At 39.7% G+C, this 19,581-nt stretch overlaps 1 protein-coding gene across 4 annotated transcripts in view; it reads right to left on the reverse strand.

Moving 5' to 3' along the window:
* ELP1 (elongator complex protein 1) overlaps positions 1 to 19,581 on the reverse strand; it is a 67,412-nt gene that overhangs the window by 31,730 nt on the left and 16,101 nt on the right. For all 4 annotated transcript variants that reach the window (XM_010365596.2, XM_010365597.2, XM_030919412.1 and 1 more), the window contains 12 exons: positions 18,546 to 18,669; positions 16,896 to 16,989; positions 13,597 to 13,827; positions 12,347 to 12,517; positions 9,638 to 9,737; positions 7,315 to 7,497; positions 4,563 to 4,669; positions 4,155 to 4,258; positions 2,144 to 2,197; positions 1,941 to 2,046; positions 990 to 1,105; positions 551 to 624 (listed from right to left, as the gene is read on the reverse strand). In XM_010365596.2, coding sequence (XP_010363898.1) covers positions 551 to 624; positions 990 to 1,105; positions 1,941 to 2,046; positions 2,144 to 2,197; positions 4,155 to 4,258; positions 4,563 to 4,669; positions 7,315 to 7,497; positions 9,638 to 9,737; positions 12,347 to 12,517; positions 13,597 to 13,827; positions 16,896 to 16,989; positions 18,546 to 18,669 — 1,464 coding nt within the window. The remainder of the gene's footprint in view (positions 1 to 550; positions 625 to 989; positions 1,106 to 1,940; positions 2,047 to 2,143; positions 2,198 to 4,154; positions 4,259 to 4,562; positions 4,670 to 7,314; positions 7,498 to 9,637; positions 9,738 to 12,346; positions 12,518 to 13,596; positions 13,828 to 16,895; positions 16,990 to 18,545; positions 18,670 to 19,581) is intronic.

A 19,581-nucleotide genomic window follows, 5' to 3' on the forward strand; every position in this document is an offset into this window, starting at 1 on the left:
GTAATACAGCAAGACTCTGAATCAAAAATAAAGAAAATCATCATGGAATTTAGGTCTACTTTTTAAACAAAACATTAGTATAGATCTTTCTAATACAAAGTTTCCTCCAAATAGGTTCAGAAAATCAGTCACTTCCTTCACAAGAGTGGCTCAGTCTTTTTTGGGTCATAGTCCCCTCTGTAAATCTGTTGAAAGCTGTGGGCTTTCTACTTGGATAAATACACAAAGACAAAGCTTGGTGTGTACTATCTCCCTGGGTTCATAAGCCACCTAAAACCCAGAGGTGTTCCCTCAGGTTAAGAGAAGCCCTCCTTTATATGATGAGCGTCACGATTCTTTCTGCTAGGAATCTCCACTACAAAATACTGTATTAAAATCAAAAAGTTAAAAAAAAAAAAAAAAAAAAAAAAGAGCCCCTAAGAATCTGATTGATGATATAGGTAATGAGTGCTTTTCATACTTTTAAGTTCTCAAAATTGTAATAAAATACTTATTGTCTTCACATGTAAATCACAAGCCAACTAGTTGCAAACAGTATAATGGCACTTACTTGTCCAACCACTTCCGAATCTGAGCTAAAACCAGGGCTCGATGATGAACAACTTCTAAGTTTCCCCTTGGCATCTTAAATAAATTAAAGCAATAGCATTTTTAATTAAGTAGAAAACATTTAAATAGCCAGGATACACAATTTTACCTAACTCTTCACAGAGAACTACCACAACTCTCTAAAATGAGCACTCTTTTAGCAGAATCTGGTTATTCTCTATATTTATCTTGACTTTCAAGAAAGGTTTCCCTTTGAGCCTTACTGGTCACAGCCCGTATCAACACTCCTTTGAATAAAGTGAACAGAAAGCTATCAAGGAAAGGTTTACAATCAACGATACAAAGAATAAGAGAGCCTAAAATACAACCTGAAAGAATTATGCTTGGTACTTGGCTGAATGACAATCAGACTATCTATCTTGTCTGAAAAACCAGCTTACCTGTAACACCAGCTTTGTGTCCTGGGGCACAACAGTGACAATCCGTGAACCCCTTTCCACTTTCCGCAGAACTTCCCCATTGAACACATGATTGCTGCTCAGGCCAGCCTGTAATGCTAAACACATTACAGGCTTATTAATGCTAATAAGCCTTAATTATCACGATAAGCCACTCTCCATTAACTGTAATTGAAACCACACACACTATGTGAAACAGAAGAGAACAAATAACAACCATGTGCCTTAGCTCTCCCACTGAACCTCAACACTATCAGCCCTGCTGATGAACATGCCCTCTCTTACAGAGCCCTCACGCATATTCACATACACAGCTTCTCAAATGATCTGGAGAAACACAGTAAGAATTGGGGCAACTTCTCTATTTCTTAGCATTATCAGTGCACTATAATCATATCCATGAAAGAAAGATTCCCTGTTTCCAAGTTGGAAGCAAAGAAAATAAGTTGGCTTTTTAGAATAAGGAAGACACACACACATACACGCCACACACGCAGAGATACATAGGGCATGGAATGGAAGACAAAATGCAGCCAATATCCTACAAACCACGAGATGGAGCCCAGATGTACAGTGGAGGGTGGGCACAGTGGGAAAAGATTACACAGAAGGTAAAACATTTGGGATCTACACAGTAATTCCAAATAAAATATTAGATCAATTACATAATAAAATTTCCTGAAAAATTTTTAAGTTTAGAACGTGCTGCTTAAGGAAGGAACTCCCTTCCTTGGATGTCTTTACTAAAGTGCAGAATGATTTAACTGAGACATTATGTTGAAATTAGGGTGTAAGTAAAATAACTCTAAAGATTTTCTCCAGCCTAGGACTCCTTGATAAAAAGCCAAAGTAGATGAAGAATTCAAAAAGTCATCAAGACTACAAAAGACATTGGAGGTGGGACCATTTCTATTTTATACATTGAAAACTTACTTTTAAATGAAGCATCCCTCAGGCAAAAACACTGGCAGGTATGGGAATGGGTTGTCAACAATAAAAACTCATCATATACTGCAAATGACGTGATATTTGACGCAACCTACGAGAGAAGACCAGAAAGGCATGGGGGAAAGTCAGCTTGATTACTCAGAGCCAACACTGTGAAAAGGGTCCAATACCAAACCAAGCCTTGATACCTCGATGTCATTGATGAAAAAGCGACACCTGTCAGTCAGACCAAGGACACATTCCTGCAAAGAAATAAAACTGAAATCACAGGCAACTCTATTTCAAATCAGTTAAGCCTACCTTTTCTTTTTTTTTTATTTATTTATTTATTTATTTTTTATTATACTTTAAGTTCTAGGGTACATGTGCATAACGTGCAGGTTTGTTACATATGTATACTTGTGCCATGTTGGTGTGCTGCACCCATCAACTCGTCAGCACCCATCAATTCGTCATTTGTATCAGGTATAACTCCCAATGCAATCCCTCCCCCCTCCCCCCTCCCCATGATAGGCCCCAGTGTGTGATGTTCCCCTTCCCGAGTCCAAGTGATCTCACTGTTCAGTTCCCACCTATGAGTGAGAACATGCGGTGTTTAGTTTTCTCTTCTTGTGATAGTTTGCTAAGAATGATGGTTTCCAGCTGCATCCATGTCCCTACAAAGGACGCAAACTCATCTTTTTTTATGGCTGCATAATATTCCATGGTGTATATGTGCCACATTTTCTTAATCCAGTCTGTCACAGATGGACATTTGGGTTGATTCCAAGTCTCTGCTATTGTGAATAGTGCCACAAAACCACAATGAGATACCATCTCACACCAGTTAGAATGGCAATCATTAAAAAGTCAGGAAACAACAGGTGCTGGAGAGGATGTGGAGAAATAGGAACACTTTTACACTGTTGGTGGGACTGTAAACTAGTTCAACCATTATGGAAAGCAGTATGGCAATTCCTCAAGGATCTAGAACTAGATGTACCATATGACCCAGCCATCCCACTACTGGGTATATACCCAAAGGATTATAAATCATGCTGCTATAAAGACACATGCACACGTATGTTTAAAGCCTACCTTTTCTATCACATAGTTCTACCGCCCTATGATTTCACACCTAAGTTCCTGTAATCAGGACTAAAAATACCTAAAATGCAGCTGGCCCAGTGCAAAATGGAATGTGAAGCCATTCAATCCATCAGTGAGCCCTGACATCTCCATCTCCTACATATATCTCAAACCCATCTCCTTTTTCCCCTCACTAACTCCACTCAACCTGTGTTGATTCCATATTCCAGTCTTGTCACTCTCTAACCAGCTCTCTTCTGGGCAGCCAGAATCACTGTCCAAACCATGAAGCAGAACACATTACTCGGTTGATTAAAAATCACTAGAAGTTTCTAATCTTTGTTCAATTAAAAAACCCAAATTCCCTTCTATGACTGTCATTGAGCTCCGGCTACAATGCTTCCATTCAGTCCCTTGAATAAGATGAGCTCTTGCTAAGTTCAAGGAGTTTGTTCTTCCTTCTGCCTGGAGAGAGAGCCTTCTTTTTCTTCACATCTCAGCACACACATCACTGACTCCGAGAGGCCTTCCTGGACCACCAAATGCAGGACTCTCATTCTTACAGCCACCATCCTCAAACTACCCCTCAAACATCTCAGTATTCTCTACCAGCACACCCTGTCCATTTCCATCACACTCCCAACAAAGGGAATTATTACATTGAAATTAACAGATCACAAGTTCCAGAAAAGCAGGAATTAGTCAAGTGTTTTTGTTTTCCAACCACTGTATTCTACCATCCACCACAATTACAGGTATTCTAATATGTGTTGAAAAAAAATCTACTAAAACTATTTTCAAGATCATATTTCTGTTTTCCTCAAAAGATATTAAATAAAATTAACTTTGAATGATTTGTACGACTAGGGATAAAAGGTTGCTAATCACATATATTATCTCATTTAGTCTTCTGAACCTTGATAGACAGATACTGATTTGCCCATTTTATATATATTTGCCCTTATTATAGATGAATAAGGTGTGGCTTATGAAAGTGAGATCATTTCCCACTATTGCCTAGGCATTTAGTGGAGACCCAAGTCCACCTCCAAAGCCCACTTTCTTTCTACCTAATGCCATCAGTCCCTGGGTAATTACTCTAAGTAAGTTTCCTGCTCCGTGTTCACTTACCTCTTCTCCAATCATGGCCAATTCGGTCTGGGTGCATGGATAAGGAAACCGAACAGGAAATCCACCAGAGTTCTTCCATGGTTTAACAGCCAGAGAAGGTGACTCTGCAGGATTCACAGATCTAGTTTACAAATAGCTGATGTGCTCTTTGTAAAAAACCATCAACATCAATACTTGCTAAAACACTTAACATGCAATTTCAATCACTTTTTTAAGAGTACGTTAGTTCATTAAAAGAGGAAACAGGAGTAGAATATACCTGCCAATTCCACTCTAAAGCTTAGGGTTTTCCAGGGTAGTTAAAAGACCTGACAATCAATGTTGTACTGACAAGATACAAGTACATGTTCTTAAGAACTAAGCGTCTATGTAAGTCATAATATGCTTTCCTAACACCTTGATACTCACCCCAAAGGTACTTAAATATCTGGCCATCAGCCAGCTGTAATGCTACTGACTTGGTCTTGGAATTGCAACACAGACTGATTATGACCCCATCCACCGTTGCAGATGAACTGACAAAAAAAAATGAGGAGGGCATGTAAATAGATCTTTTTTTCTCAAAAATAGTGACATTTCACTGATTTTGAAAATCAATCTCCTTTTGGTGTTGCACTACCTATTTCAATACAATGTAGACTAAATACATATATACACACCCAATACTACACACACACACACACACTTAGAGACAGATGGATGGTTGGATGAATAGATAAAACTATTCCAAACCAAAGCCCAGATAAAGCCACATCTGCTACATGACACCATTTTCCACAAACCCAATAAGGCAATAAGACAGTTATTTACACTGTGAAGTCATCACTCCTCTTCTGGCCACAACTTACTGCAACTTACTACAATGTATTGCCTTCATTAGACATGGATGGTACCAATATCATTTCTGTCTGCTTAAAACAGTTAAAGCAGCTCGTCTGTAGGAAAATGAGCACACTCCATATCTGTATCACTATCATATCAATTGATGGAAAATTGTGGATTTTCACTAATGAGATCAAGGGAATATGTTATCACCGTTACATTTTTTCCCTGAGTCAATGGAGAGAAGTAAAATTTCACTCTTTTTTTTTTTTTTTTTTTTGGACAGTATCTTGCTCTGTTGCCCAGGCTGAAATGCAGCTGACACAATCATAGCTCACTGCAATCTCAACCCCCTAGGCTCAAGTGACCTCCCACCTCAACTTCTCAAGTAGCTTGGACCACAGCCACAGAAGCAGAATTTCTTAAAAGAGAAGGAAGAGGTAGTGATTAAAAAAAAAAAAAAAAAAAAAAAAAGGAGACAAAAAGGTAGTGATAAAAACAAATGATGTTAATGCGAACATTTAATTCAAAGTTTTTAACCAATCTACAAAAAAACTAAAAATTATAACAATAGGGACTTCCTCTACAAATGCCTCACATTTTGTGAGGATAAACTATCTGTCAAGAAGAGAACAAACTCTGGAGCTAGACTGGCTGGGATTCGATCCTGGCTCCACCTGCATGATCTCAGGCAAGTTACCTAACTGTTTCCTGTCTTAGTTGCCTCATCTGTAAAATGATGGCGCAAATGGCACATACTTTAAAGAGGTATTATGAGAAATAAATAAGCTAAGACACAGAAAGGACTTAGAAGAGTACTTTTTACAAAGTACAAGCTACAGTAAATGTAGACTACTTAATTGAGGGACTTTCAAGTCCTCAAAAGCATTAATATTTTATATGAACAAAACAGTCTTTTTGAGAAACAAAAGTCAAAGCAGTAGAAATATACTGTAAATGACTTCTCAGTTCCTTTATAGCACATGAGATGACTGCATCAAGCTTTTGCTTCTACAAGCTAATGATGAAGAATTTCAAATCTGAAGAAGTAGAAACTTAAGTAAATTGCTCTGCTTTTCAAAAGGTAATCTACTGGCTTACTTTAAGTGCTACATATTTCTAGAACATCTTCTGCATTTGGAAATGTTAACAAAAGGCTTTTTCAAAATATCACGAAGCACTATGAGTCAAAGAGTAGGAGCAAATGACTGCATTAAAATGTTTTATGTCTATAAATGTATGTAATGTATATATATAAAGGAAAGGTTCCTAATTTTGCAACAACGTTTCTCAGAAGAGAAATCTCACCAGTAGGGCTTTAATTACAAATTAATCTGGGGATCAGTATCAGCGGACAAAGGTGCCAAGTCTCGACATTGGAAACAAGGAGTTCTGGGAACTGGCTAGAAAATGCTCTCTACTACACAACAGGGCTTGCATTACAGAGAAGAGCACTCGTTAACTGAAACCTGTTACATAATGAAGATATAGTCAGGAATCAAAACAAAACTCAGGCCCAGAGAACAACGAAATTTTCAGCAAAGAAGAATAGAGACTTTCTAATGGTAAATGTAGTCAAGTACACAATAGGATATAAAGAAGAGGAGGCTGGAAGAAGCATTTTGAAGTCACCACATCAAAACAAAGCATATATACGCAGCTGTGCATCATTTAACGATGGGGATATGTCTGAGAAATGTGTTGTTAGGTGATTTCATCATTGTGCAAACATCATACAGTACTTACACAAACCTAGGTGGTATAGCCTACTACACCCCTCGGCTATGGGGTATGGCCTATTGCTACTAGGCTACAAACCTGGACAGTGTGTTACTTTAAAGAATACTACAGGCAATTGTAATACAATGTCAAGTATTTGTGTATCTAAACATAGAAAAAGTATGCATACACACACACACACATCCATGCATATATATACGCATGACTGCATTTATACAAAATTTCTTCCTATCACATTAGCCCATGAGAATTAGCCACTCTAATTATGCTTCACAGTTATTAAAATCAATTGTAACATATAACAAACACCCTGGAAAAATGTCAGTAGATGCTGAATTAAAATATTTAACACATCTTTAAAAAGTTGCTTCATATATTAATATTTATCCTGTTTTCCACTACTTTTTGATATATTTTTGGTCTGTTATTTTGACATGGCTCAAAACTAGATTTAACCTTCTTTTTAAGTGTATCTAACAAGAAAGCTACTGCTCCTCAACCTTGCTCAATGGAAGTCAAAAAAAGTTGTATCATCATAAAAGACAAAAACCTAACTCCATTTGCTTAATACGTGGAGTACAGGGAAAAACTGCAATACCTGACATTGAGCTGTCCATGCTGTTCATCCATCTCAGAAGAAGATGCAGTCAAATGGTGAATGACAGATCGGGGACTGGACTCACTGTGGCTTACAGCCAGGAAGACGTCTTCTTCAATCCAAGTGAGAAGGCCTAGTTTCAGTGGGTTTACGTCTTGATCTTCATTATTCTCAAACTGAATTCTGTTTTAAATATTGAAGAATATCCAAGATATGAATAAAACTTAAAAACCACTGAGATATTCCTGGATGAAGGAAGACTGAAGCATCTTGTATACAGTCAACTCCTAATTATTTGGAGGGACAAAACCTGAGATATTACCAAATACTAGAAAACCTAAAATTAATCTTTGTCTGGCTTAAGAAAATGTTTTTATATTTTCCTTAAATTTCTCATACCCCGAAATCTTTCGATTTGAAGAGAACACTTGAGGAAACTGACTACACAAGAAAATTACCTGCCCTAGGCCGGGCGCGGTGGCTCAAGCCTGTAATCCCAGCACTTTGGGAGGCCGAGACGGGCGGATCACGAGGTCAGGAGATCGAGACCATCCTGGCCAACACGGTGAAACCCCATCTCTACTAAAAAAAATACAAAAAACGAGCCGGGCGAGGTGGCGGGCGCCTGTAGTCCCAGCTACGCGGGAGGCTGAGGCAGGAGAATGGCGTAAACCCGGGAGGCGGAGCTTGCAGTGAGCTGAGATCCGGCCACTGCACTCCAGCCTGGGCGACAGAGCGAGACTCCGTCTCAAAAAAAAAAGAAAAAAAAAAGAAAATTACCTGCCTTAGTCCCTACACTAAAGAACCCTGGAGCCTTTCTACTGCCACAACTTACCAGCATTCAAACCAGGCTCTGGCAGGTATGTGACTTGCAGTAGAATGGGTCCTTTCCTAAGCACCTCACATTAAACTGACTGACTAGCTTGAGGGATGGTCTCCATGTCTCTAATGCATTCCTTCGGTAGCATTTATACACCTGACCACGGCACTGTTCTTGTCACCTCACGTAGGAACGGATAATGGCTACTTCCTGCCTTTTAGATCAGATGGCAAATCCGCAACTCCCACTAAAGAAGTTGGTCACTAGCCTGCTCTTCTTCCTCAAACATCTCTCCCCGGACTCAGGCTCTCCACTGCATTCACACAGAGTATCCCATGGAGGAGCAGTCCCACCTCTGGCTTTCACTGACACTTTCTTCCCCACCAGATCCAATGTTCCCAATTCCTTGCCAACTCCAAACCTATCCCTTCCCCAAGGATCACAATGAGTATTTATGTCTTTCGTGAAATCTCAGACTAATTGGCATTATCCCCATCAATTTTTTTTAAATGAAACTATATTCTAAACTGCCTCATACTTTCTAATTTGTCTTCTATCTCTACTCTAGTGGTTTCAAGTCTGTGAAATGAAGTAATGCATGTAAATGCTCTTTAAAAAGTACTAAGCATTATACAGGCAGCCTCCAAATTATACAGAGGTTGAATACTTCTGCTGTATTTATTAACTATATCACACATATTTAAGAAACATTATTTATTAAATTCTGTTATTTATTGTACTCAATTAATTATTTTTATTAATCTAACAATAAATGTTCCCTGGAGGTGGAGTAATTTAGAAATGAAGAACATGGACTTATCAAACATGAATAGAATCAAATCCTAGATTCTCTAGTTACCAGGTCCATGACCTTGGGTAAGTAAACTAACCTCTACGCTTTGTTTTTTTAATCTATAAGTACTCAATAAGTGGTACTTTTAAAAAGTTCTCTCACAGAAGTGGCATTATAATTTGGTTTCTAGGTCATTTTGCAAAAGCCTATAGCATACCTAAGGTATTCAATTACGTCCAACTGTTTATAATACTGTTTCAATGGAAGAATGCTTTCTGATTTCCATCCCAGGAGCCTCAAAACACAGCACTCAGAAGTTCTAGATTCTGGGATGGAGCAAGGATAGAGGATGCATTAGGTCATCCATGTTAACAACCCATACATCCCCATTTATGTAAGAGAATGCAGCTCCATCTTATCATTGTCATCTCCATCTTTCCCACGTGATTTTTCCGGGAGAACCAAGCGCTATTGGGAGTAGGTCCTAGGCCAGCTTACAACTCATGCTCTCCTGCTACCTATCAAATTATATGGCATTCAGACAAACTACATGACTGGCTTCTCCAACCAGATCCAAAAATCAGGGCCTGGCTATTGTATTTATTTCTTGTTCCACTCAGCAACAGGCATAGAACTCTATCAGTTGGCTGAATTTAGGACTGCATGCTGGCTGATACTGTTCCCAGCGCCCAAGATAATTAAGAACCTACTTATATCTCTTTTCCAGCTGAGGAGTTCTAAGGGAAACTTTAAATCCACTTCCACCCACAGCTCCCAGTTTCACTGTAGGGTCAGTACTTGGACAATCACCTGGAAAACAAAAATGCAAATACTATCATTATAAATTATAAGATTTCACCTAATACTAAGGGGATGGTGTCTACAATTAATGAGTTCTAGAAGGCAAACAGCAATCTAGAAAATAATCACATCTCAACCTCCTTAAAATCTTTGCTTTTCCCTTAAGAACACATCAGTCATAATCTTCCCTGATAAAGGCCACATGTCAGCAAGAACCAGTGGAGGGGCTACCCTGTCTCAGCCCAGTGCTGAAATTGCTGTGGACAATTTCCTCCACTGTCTTCAGCCACTTCTCAATATCCTCCAGTTCTCCAAAGTCCTAAGCACCTGCTTAAAAGTTTCTTTCTATTCTTCATCCAGTTTATTCACTGCACAGTAGCCAATGCAAGCCTTTAAAAAATTCAGCCCGAACACTGCACTCCTCTGTTCTAAGCCCTCTGGTGGCTCCTATCTTACTTGGAGTAAAAGCCGCAGGGCCCTACAAGAGCAGATTCCCATCACCTCTCTGAACTCACCCACCACCTTCCCCTCATTTGCTCTGCTGCAGCCACCCTGGCCTCCTGGCTATTTCCTAAACACTTCGGTGGTTGCTTTTTACTCTGCTTGGAGCACACTTTTTTTTTTTTTTTTCCTTCATCTTCAAGCATAGAATGCTTGGGACGCTCTTACCCCAGATGTCTGCGTGGCTCCCACTGTGATTCTCACCAGGTCTCTGCTTAAATTTCACCTTCACAGAGAGGCCTTTGGAATCACACTAAATAGGAAAGCCACCTTCCCCCTGTAAAACCTTATCCTTAAGCTCTCCCTATCCCTTATTTTGCTTAATTTTTCTCCACAGCACTTGCCATCTGATACATTATATTTAATTGGTATCTTCTGTCTACACCTAAAATAAGAAGTTGTAGACAAAGCACAACTAGTTTTCTAGTACAACAAGCCAAGTACTAGGAAAAGGCTGGCATATAATAAACAAGAAACAATGAGGGGGAAAAAGGAGTCATACTCAGGATGCATCAAACACCATCTTTGAAAATTTGGGGAACTAACTTGTCTCCACACCACTCAAATGTCTACCACTTGGCTCCAAGTTGTTAATTTTCCTTCTGCCTGGGCACTGAGCTCTGACCTATTCCAGTCCAAGATCTCTTTTTCCAGATTCTCTTATATCCAAACTCTCCCCAGTGGGCTCTTTAACTTCTCGGGGTTTTTAGTTCATGGATTTGTTACGATCTTTCTCTTCTTTCCATTTCTATGAACACTGCCCTGGCTCAAGCTCTCACTAGCTCCTGCCTGGACACTTGACAACAGCTTCTCCTAACTGGAACCTCTGCCTCCACGTGCCCCGACCTATGGCCAACCCCACATACTGATGCCAAACAATCTTTCAAAAGTGGAGCTCTCAGCCTGTCCTATCTCATCACAGGGAGCTTTCTCTCAAGGAAAATGAATGCTGGGTGGTACAGGGTTTCATCCTGAGGAGATATGTCCTGAAATTGATCGTGGTGATGGTTGTACAACTCTGTGAATATATATATACAAAGATATATGTATATATATGCATACGCACACATATAAACCACTGAATTGTACACTTTCAATAGACGAATGATATAAAGCCATTTTTTAAGTGAACACAGAACAAAACATTCCATACATCATAAAGTGACATACAAACTCATTAGCATCATAGGGTAAGTCCCACAAAAACTTACTTTACATCTGATTCTTTTTGCCTTGACAATGAACATATTTGCACTTTTTTTAAAGCTAGTTTTGAAAGCTTAAGGAGGACTGTAACAGCATTTTACACACTGAAACTATAATCAGAGAAAGTGGTGATATATCCAGATAGGATTCATGTACACAGTGGGCTGCTGACTTAACAGAAAAGCTGATATGAAAGTAAGGAATTCCCATTTAAATTAATTAATTTTGATTACTCTCTCGGCAACTATCTAGGCTTTTTCTGAAAATTCAAGAGATATTTGAAAACAAGGCTACCACTGCCATATGCCAGCAGAATTTATGACATAACCATAGAACTCACAAGTAAAAACTAATTTCAGATTCTCCAGCACATCAGGAAAGCAATGAGAAACTGACAGCAATGGGGCTGTGGAAGGACAAGTGGATTAGGAGCTAGAACACCCGTGCCGAGGTCCTTGTCCATTCTTGTTCAAACAAATTACAAAACCTCTGACACTGTGTTCCCTCACGTATAAAAGTAGAAAATCCCATCTCTGACACAGCTCCTAGGAGGGATGAGATCAACTGAAAATATGTGTAAAGGCAAAGAAAATAGTAAAACATGTTAACAATGTATAACATACTATGTTATTTCCAGAGTTCAATGTTATTCTTAAATAACTGACTCTGCAAGTTCAGTAAGGGAAAAGGAATGGCTCATACAAACCAGTGTTAGGATTAAAAACAAAAACAAACAAACAAAAAATCCAAGCCAAAAGCCAATTAAATATCATAATGATAATGATATCAACTGCAGACTTCAAAATTTTGAGAAACACTAGACCTATGGCAACACCAAACTATAATTTGCTTTTATGTAGGAGTAGAAGGGATTTGATTCAGAACATCTCAGTAAAAGTTTTTTAACATACCGCATTTATAAACAGAAATCTGGTTACTGGCATCTAGAACAGCAAGGTCATTACTCTTCTGAGGATGTGCAAAGAATGTGACTTGATTCACAGGGTGTGGGAACAGCAGTTTGTAGGTACACATGGGAGGCGGAACCACAGTCTGCCGGAAGACTGTCACCGATACGCCGTCTGCAGTGAAAAAGAAGAGGATGAGACATAGGGATATTCAATTTGTAAGATAAGCCAACTGAATAGCACAGTATATCCAAACAATAATGGCAATTCACAAAAAAATAACTTTCAGTGCTTTTCTCATGAACAAGTTTAAAAACAGTGTGGGGTGGGGAAACGTCATGGGTTCTGTCTATACTTGGCCATCGTCACCTCCAGGCCTAGAGCAGCCCATCTCAGAACCTAGAGTTTCAGGTGCCAGGGACTAAGGCAAAAAGGCCAAGAGGTCAGAGCTCTAGCTTTAAACCCGGGCCTGCAAGCAAGCCACACTAAATCAAGGGAATTAATACCTTCAAAATCCTTAACGCACTTTCCTATGTGTGGATTTGGTAATAAGGCAGATCTGATTAAGTTCTCTATATAGAATACATGACTATAAAATCAGTATTATATACAACATTACACAGAATATGAATTAGTATACCACCTGACATTACAATCTTAGAAGCCAGTGTTCCCTTTTATTATCAGCAATAAAACCATTCACTAAGGTGACTACTTCACTCCTCAATCTTGCCCTCCCCACCCCACCCCCTAAAAACCTTCTATCTAATTATAAAATATCAACCTAATCTTCATATTACGCAAATGTCTATGCACGAACTGAACATACTAGAGAAGTATATAATCAGCAAGCATTTATATCAGGAAACAAAGCAGCACAAGTGGGGTGGTACAAGGATCAATTATAAATCTGTGTCAGGGCAAACAGATAAGGCTAACCGATCCCACAAGACTCTACTGTTGTCATCCTCTCTACCTAGAGTCAAAGTTTTCAGTGTCTTCAAAGGCCAGGCAAGTAAATGTGTGAAGGCCACAGATGCAGTATATCAGGAAACTGGGGTGGGGAGGGGGGACAATGGTTCTCAGGCAAGAATATACCCCACCTTATATCCCATTCAATAAAAAATCAAACAAGTAACCCAAACAGCCAAAACAAATAAAGATTCCCCACTGTTGCAGTCAAACCACCACATCTGCAGGCTGTAGGTTCAGGACCCCTTGCAGGCTCATGGACACACTTCCCAGCAGCTTACTTCCATCAATGACAGCCACATTGGACAAGTCACTTGAATTATCTCCCACACTCCGCTCAGTCGTCCAGTGCCAATCATAGGCGAGGTAATGCCAGCCCTGACAGAGAACATGCAGCCGGTATGGGGTCACAGGGTCCCACATCAGAGATACAAGCTTGCTCTTCCCACAGGTGCTGAAGGATAAACTTTGCTTGAGATACCAGTGATAGTTTCCAACAGTCCAGAGCTGAACTACAAGGGAAAATGAAAAGAAGGCCATTAGAGGCTGGGAAGCAGACTTCATCCCACTTGCCAGAGGGGGACAAGGGCAATCTTTTCTTTTTCTTTTTTTTTTTTTTTTTTTTGAGGCGGAGTCTCGCTCTGTCGCCCGGACTGGAGTGTGGTGGCCGGATCTCAGCTCACTGCAAGCTCCGCCTCCCGGGTTTACGCCATTCTCCTGCCTCAGCCTCCCGAGTAGCTGGGACTACAGGAGCCCGCCACCTCGCCCGGCTAGTTTTTTGTATTTTTTAGTAGAGACGGGATTTCACCGTGTTAGCCAGGATGGTCTCGATCTCCTGACCTCATGATCCGCCCGTCTTGGCCTCCCAAAGTGCTGGGATTACAGGCTTGAGCCACCGCGCCCGGCCAATCTTTTCTTTTTCAAAGGACCCTTCCTGCGCAGCCTCTTCTCTAAAATAAGAAAAATAATAATTGCCAAAAAATAGCTTTCCATGCAGATAAAATGTCAAGAATCAATAAGGTAAGAAACACATGTTTATTTTCCTGTTTTTTTCTATTTTCAACTTTTATTCATGTTTCTTTCTTCTTTCTGTTTTTTGTTTTTTTTTTTTTTTGACACAGAGTCTCGCTCTGTTGCCCAGGCTGGAGTGCAGTGGCGCGATCTCAGCTCACTGCAAGCTCCACCTCCCAGGTTCATGCCATTCTCCTACCTCAGCCTCCCGAGTAGCTGGGACTATAGGCATCTGCCACCACACCCGGCTAATTTTTTTTTGTTTGTATTTTTAGTAGAAACAGGGTTTTACCGTGTTAGTCAGGATGGTCTCGATCTCCTGACCTCGTGATCCGCCCGCCTCAGCCTCCCAAAGTGCTGGGATTATAGGTGTGAGCCACTGCGCCTGGCCTATATGTTTATTTTCAACTGTACTTCCAAACTTTATGATCATGATGGAAGGCTACTAGGACAAAGCATTCTTTTAGTGGGTTTTCTCATGAAGATTTAGGAAGAAGATAACTTGGCAATTAGTTTAAAGGATTAAAACACTCAATCCAAGATCTAGACTAGCATCATTGTGTTGTATTGGGCTTAAGATGCTTATTTTCTTTCAGGTGCTTTGCACACATTTACGTACCAGGCTATCTGGGTATTAACCCTGATTCAGCTGCCCGAAGAAGATAAGCATGCAATTATCCTTCCAACATCTATTAAGTAAGACTTAATCATGCCAAAACCAACCTTTACTAACCAGATGACACATATAAATTAAGACCTTAGTTATATTAGGAATTATGTTTATATTAAGAAATATTAGTTATATTAAGGAATTTATTTTCTCAATCTCCTTGCTCACTAATGCTTAACTTAGTGATCACCGCAAATATAACCTAGTCTCAAACCGCATTATTACAACACTTTGTTAGACCACATGCTGATGTTCTATAAGCACAGATGTTGTGATTGTTCTTGTGCAATGTGTGTGTGTGTATATATATGTATATATATATACATGTTTTTGAGATGGAGTCTCACTCTGTCACCAAGGCTGGAGCGCAGTGGCACGATCTCCGCTCACTGTAAGCTCCGCCTCCTCTGGTTTCACACCATTCTCCTGCCTCAGCCTCCCGAGTAGCTGGGACTACAGGCGCCCGCCACCACGCCCAGCTAATTTTTTGTATTTTTAGTAGAGATGGATTTCACCATGTTAGCCAGGATGGTCTCAATCTCCCGACCTCGTGATCCACCCACCTCGGCCTCCCAAAGTGCTGGGCCCCCAAAGTGCATGAGCCACTGCGCCTGGCCCATACCTATACTTTTAAAAAAAAAAGAGATCATTGCTATACTGAGATACATACATGAAAAAACTAGAAGACAAGAAAATTTGAATAGCGATTATTATGCAGTGGCAGAACGATGAGATTTCTTTTTTTCTCATCTTTATTTTCTAACATTTTCAAGTATTATTTCATACTTAAAACCACACACTTATACATTTTAAAAGCTATAAAAAATATTCTTTCCTTTTATATTTAATCTAAATCTTTCACATCCACAGAATACCTGTGGTTATTGTTTTTTTCTGTGGTAATACCATCCACTAGGGAAAGCATGTGATGACTTATAACAGTTAATTTTATTGTGTCAACTTGGCCAGGCTATGGTGCCCAGCTGTCTGCTGAAACTCTAGATGTTGCTGTGAAGGTATTCTGTAGATGTGATTAATATTTATAATCGGCTGACTGTAAGGAAAGCAGATTATTCTCCATAATGTGGGAGGGTCCCATTCATTCAGCTGAAGGCCTTCAAAGCAAAAACTGAGGCTTCGCAGAAAAGAAGAAATTCCGCCTTAAGGCTGTAACAGAAATCCTGCCTAAGTTTCCAGCCTGCCCTACAGATTTCATACACAAGACTGCAACATCAATTCTTACCTGAGTTTCCAGCCTGCCAACCTGCCCCACAAATTTCAAACTTGCCATCCCCTACATTAGCCAATCTTTTAAAGTAAATCTATCCACACTCTATTACTCTCTCTCCCTCCCACCCCATCCTGTTCCCTCTCTCACTGTCTCTCTCTGTAAGTACAGTTGATCCTTGAATGACACAGGCTTGAAGTGCATAGGTCCATTTATATTCATATTTTTTTCAATGAATACAGTCAGCCTTTCATTTTGTGGATTCTATATCCGCAACCAAATGCACATCAAAAATATGGTACTTCAGGAATGCAAAACTCAAGTATACAAAAGGCTGACTTTTCATATCTGAGTGTTCTGCAGGGCTGACTGCAGGACTTGACCATGTGTGGATTTTGGTTTCCATGGGCAATCCTAGAACTAATTCCCCAAGAATACTGAGGGACGAATTATATGTATGTATTACTTCTGTTTCTCTAGAGAATCCCGATCAATACATGACTGAAATCCACAATCAATCAAAACCTAATCACCCCCATTTCCATCTACCTACTTCAGCATCTTTGATTCTACTAAGGGACTAACTAGAAGGGATGAAGGAAATCCCAATACCTGTCTACTTTCAACTACGTTCTATGGGGCAGAAGGCTGGGATACTATAGCTGTCTTACCATAGGTTTTCAGAATGGAGTTTTCTTCTCTCTGAAGGTCTTCCAGCCAAACTGCAAGCACAGAGGAATCTGCATTCCAAAGCAAGTCATTTACCTAGGAGGGAAAAAAGATCTGTCATTGGCTTTCAGTTATGGATTTACTTCCAAATCTTTATAATCAAATAACCCCACTACCTGAGCTCATCCCTAGCTGTAAATTACTAATTTACAGAGGCATTAAACAAATCTGTAAAATATGTCATTATTATGTAGAGGACTTAAAAAAAAGAAATACATAAAAGAGACTTAAGAAACTTAACCAAATACAAGGTGACATTTTTAGAAATCAGAGAAATTTGAATATGGACTGGGTGTTAGACAACACTGAGGTAAGATGTAATAATGGAATTATGGTTATGTAAAGAAAAATGTCCTTAACTGTTAGAAATAAATATTGAAAATATGATTTCTAGAATTAAAACTCCAGGAAATAAAAATATATGTAAGTATGTGTATGTACAGGCCAAAGAGTTGTAGATAGATGAAAACAGTTTTGCAAAATGTTGGTATCTACTGAAAGTGAGTAATAGTTACATGGGAGTTCATTAAATTTGTCTCTCAACTTAAAATGTTTAAAATTTTACACAGAGATACCTTTTGATGTGTTTTCACTTCAGCCAAGGATCTTAATGGTATACAAACCGCTTAAGATTTAAATGTTATAAATGAAAAGCATCTTCATTACTGGAAAAATTACGCTTTTGTCAAAATAAACAATAAAAACTAGCATTTTTATTTCCTATTTCTGTTTTATCTAAGGTGGGGGAGAAATGTTATGAGTTGCAAAATCGCTGGAAAAACAATGTATCTTTTATTTAAAAAGAAAATCAGTTCTAAGAAACCACCATTTTTACTATTTACTCTATTTTTTTTTTTTTTTATTTTTTATTTTTTTTTTTTTTGAGAAGGAGTCTCACTCTGTCACCCAGGCTGGAGTGCAGTGGCCAGATCTCAGCTCACTGCAAACTCCGCCTCCCGGGTTTACGCCATTCTCCTGCCTCAGCCTCCCGAGTAGCTGGGACTACAGGCGCCCGCCACCTCGCCCGGCTAGTTTTTTGTATTTTTTTAGTAGAGACGGGGTTTCACCGTGTTAGCCAGGATGGTCTCGATCTCCTGACCTCGTGATCCGCCCGCCTCGGCCTCCCAAAGTGCTGGGATTACAGGCTTGAGCCACCGCGCCCGGCTACTATTTACTCTAAAGCTTCTATTTATATATCCATATCAAATATAAATCCCCTCTATAGACCAGGCGCACTGGCTCATGCCTGTAATCCCAGCACTTTGGGAGGCTGAGGCGGGTGGATCACCTGAGGTCAGGGGTTTGAGACCAGCCTGACCAACATGGAGAAACCCTGTCTCTACTAAAAATACAAAACTAGCTGGCTGTGGTGGTGCATGCCTGTAATCCCAGCTACTCGGGAGGCTGAGGCAGGAGAATCGCTTGAACCTGGGAAGTGGATGTTGCGATAAGCCGAGATCGTACTATCGCACTCCAGCCTGGGCAACAAGAATGAAACTCTGTTTCAAAAAACAAAACAAAACAAAACAAATTCCCTCTATAGCTGTGGAAAGTCCTCTACATTTGAGGGCGAAACAAACTCAGGCACTTACCTTAACCTCATCTTTGAGGAAGGGAAGTGTGAAGTGTCCATGAAGGAGTCCATTTTTCTCAAAAAACACAATATCCTGCTGGTTGGGTTTATCTTGTGTAGATGCAATCAAACTGCCTGAGGGTCTTAAAGCAAGCTCAGAGTGTTACAACATCCAAAGCTTCTCTAACTGAAGACAGCAAACATGAATGAATGAATGAATGAATGAATATCTTTATCTAAGGAAGTTTTAAATCCCATGTGTCCCTTGTCTCTTGGCAAGCGGTTCATCCCATTGTGGGACTGTACTTGCCAGAGGAAAGACTGTCTTTCCTATTTTATACAGAGGCTCCATTTGCCTACAAAGCCTTATATATTTACACTGCATTTGGATGACTTTAAAAATAACAAGTTATCTAAACCATTCCAGGTATAATGTCCTAAAAATCAAAATCTATTTCTCCTTCAATTATATGACTTCAGCAAATATTCTATGCTCAGCTAGGTCTTTTTTAAGATTTCTCCAAACGCTGAAAACATCTTAAATGCCTCATCTTATTCACATTTGTCTCCAGGGTTTTAATTCAAATACATTTCTCTTCTGCTCTATCATACAACACTATTCAGGTAACTGGTGGGAAACAAGAGGTCTACATACAACAGATACCACTGAAACAGCGGAGATACATCTTCTATCTAAAATCAGGCAGCCACATATGACAGGCAAGTTGTGACCTGCACAAGGGTACTGGGCCAAGGAGGAGAAGAGAAGGAAAGAGGGGAATCTGAATCCAGCCTGCATGTTCCTTGGCAAGCAGATTCTCTACTGTGGGAATTTTGTGCCAAGGAAGGAGGCTCTTTCCCTAATTTCCACAAAAGCTCCATTTGCCCCATAGAGTCTTGCAAACTGGGCCTTCCCTTCTAAACACCATTTTCTGCTCTGTATAATGGCTTCACATACACCCTGCCTTAAAACCACAGCCTTTTAAGAATTAGGAATGCAAAATATATGGGGCCTTGGAATGATGGAATCTGTGAAGAAGCGTAAAATCTACTAT

This window comes from Rhinopithecus roxellana, chromosome 16 (assembly GCF_007565055.1).
Source record: "Rhinopithecus roxellana isolate Shanxi Qingling chromosome 16, ASM756505v1, whole genome shotgun sequence".
Classification (NCBI taxonomy): domain Eukaryota; kingdom Metazoa; phylum Chordata; class Mammalia; order Primates; family Cercopithecidae; genus Rhinopithecus; species Rhinopithecus roxellana.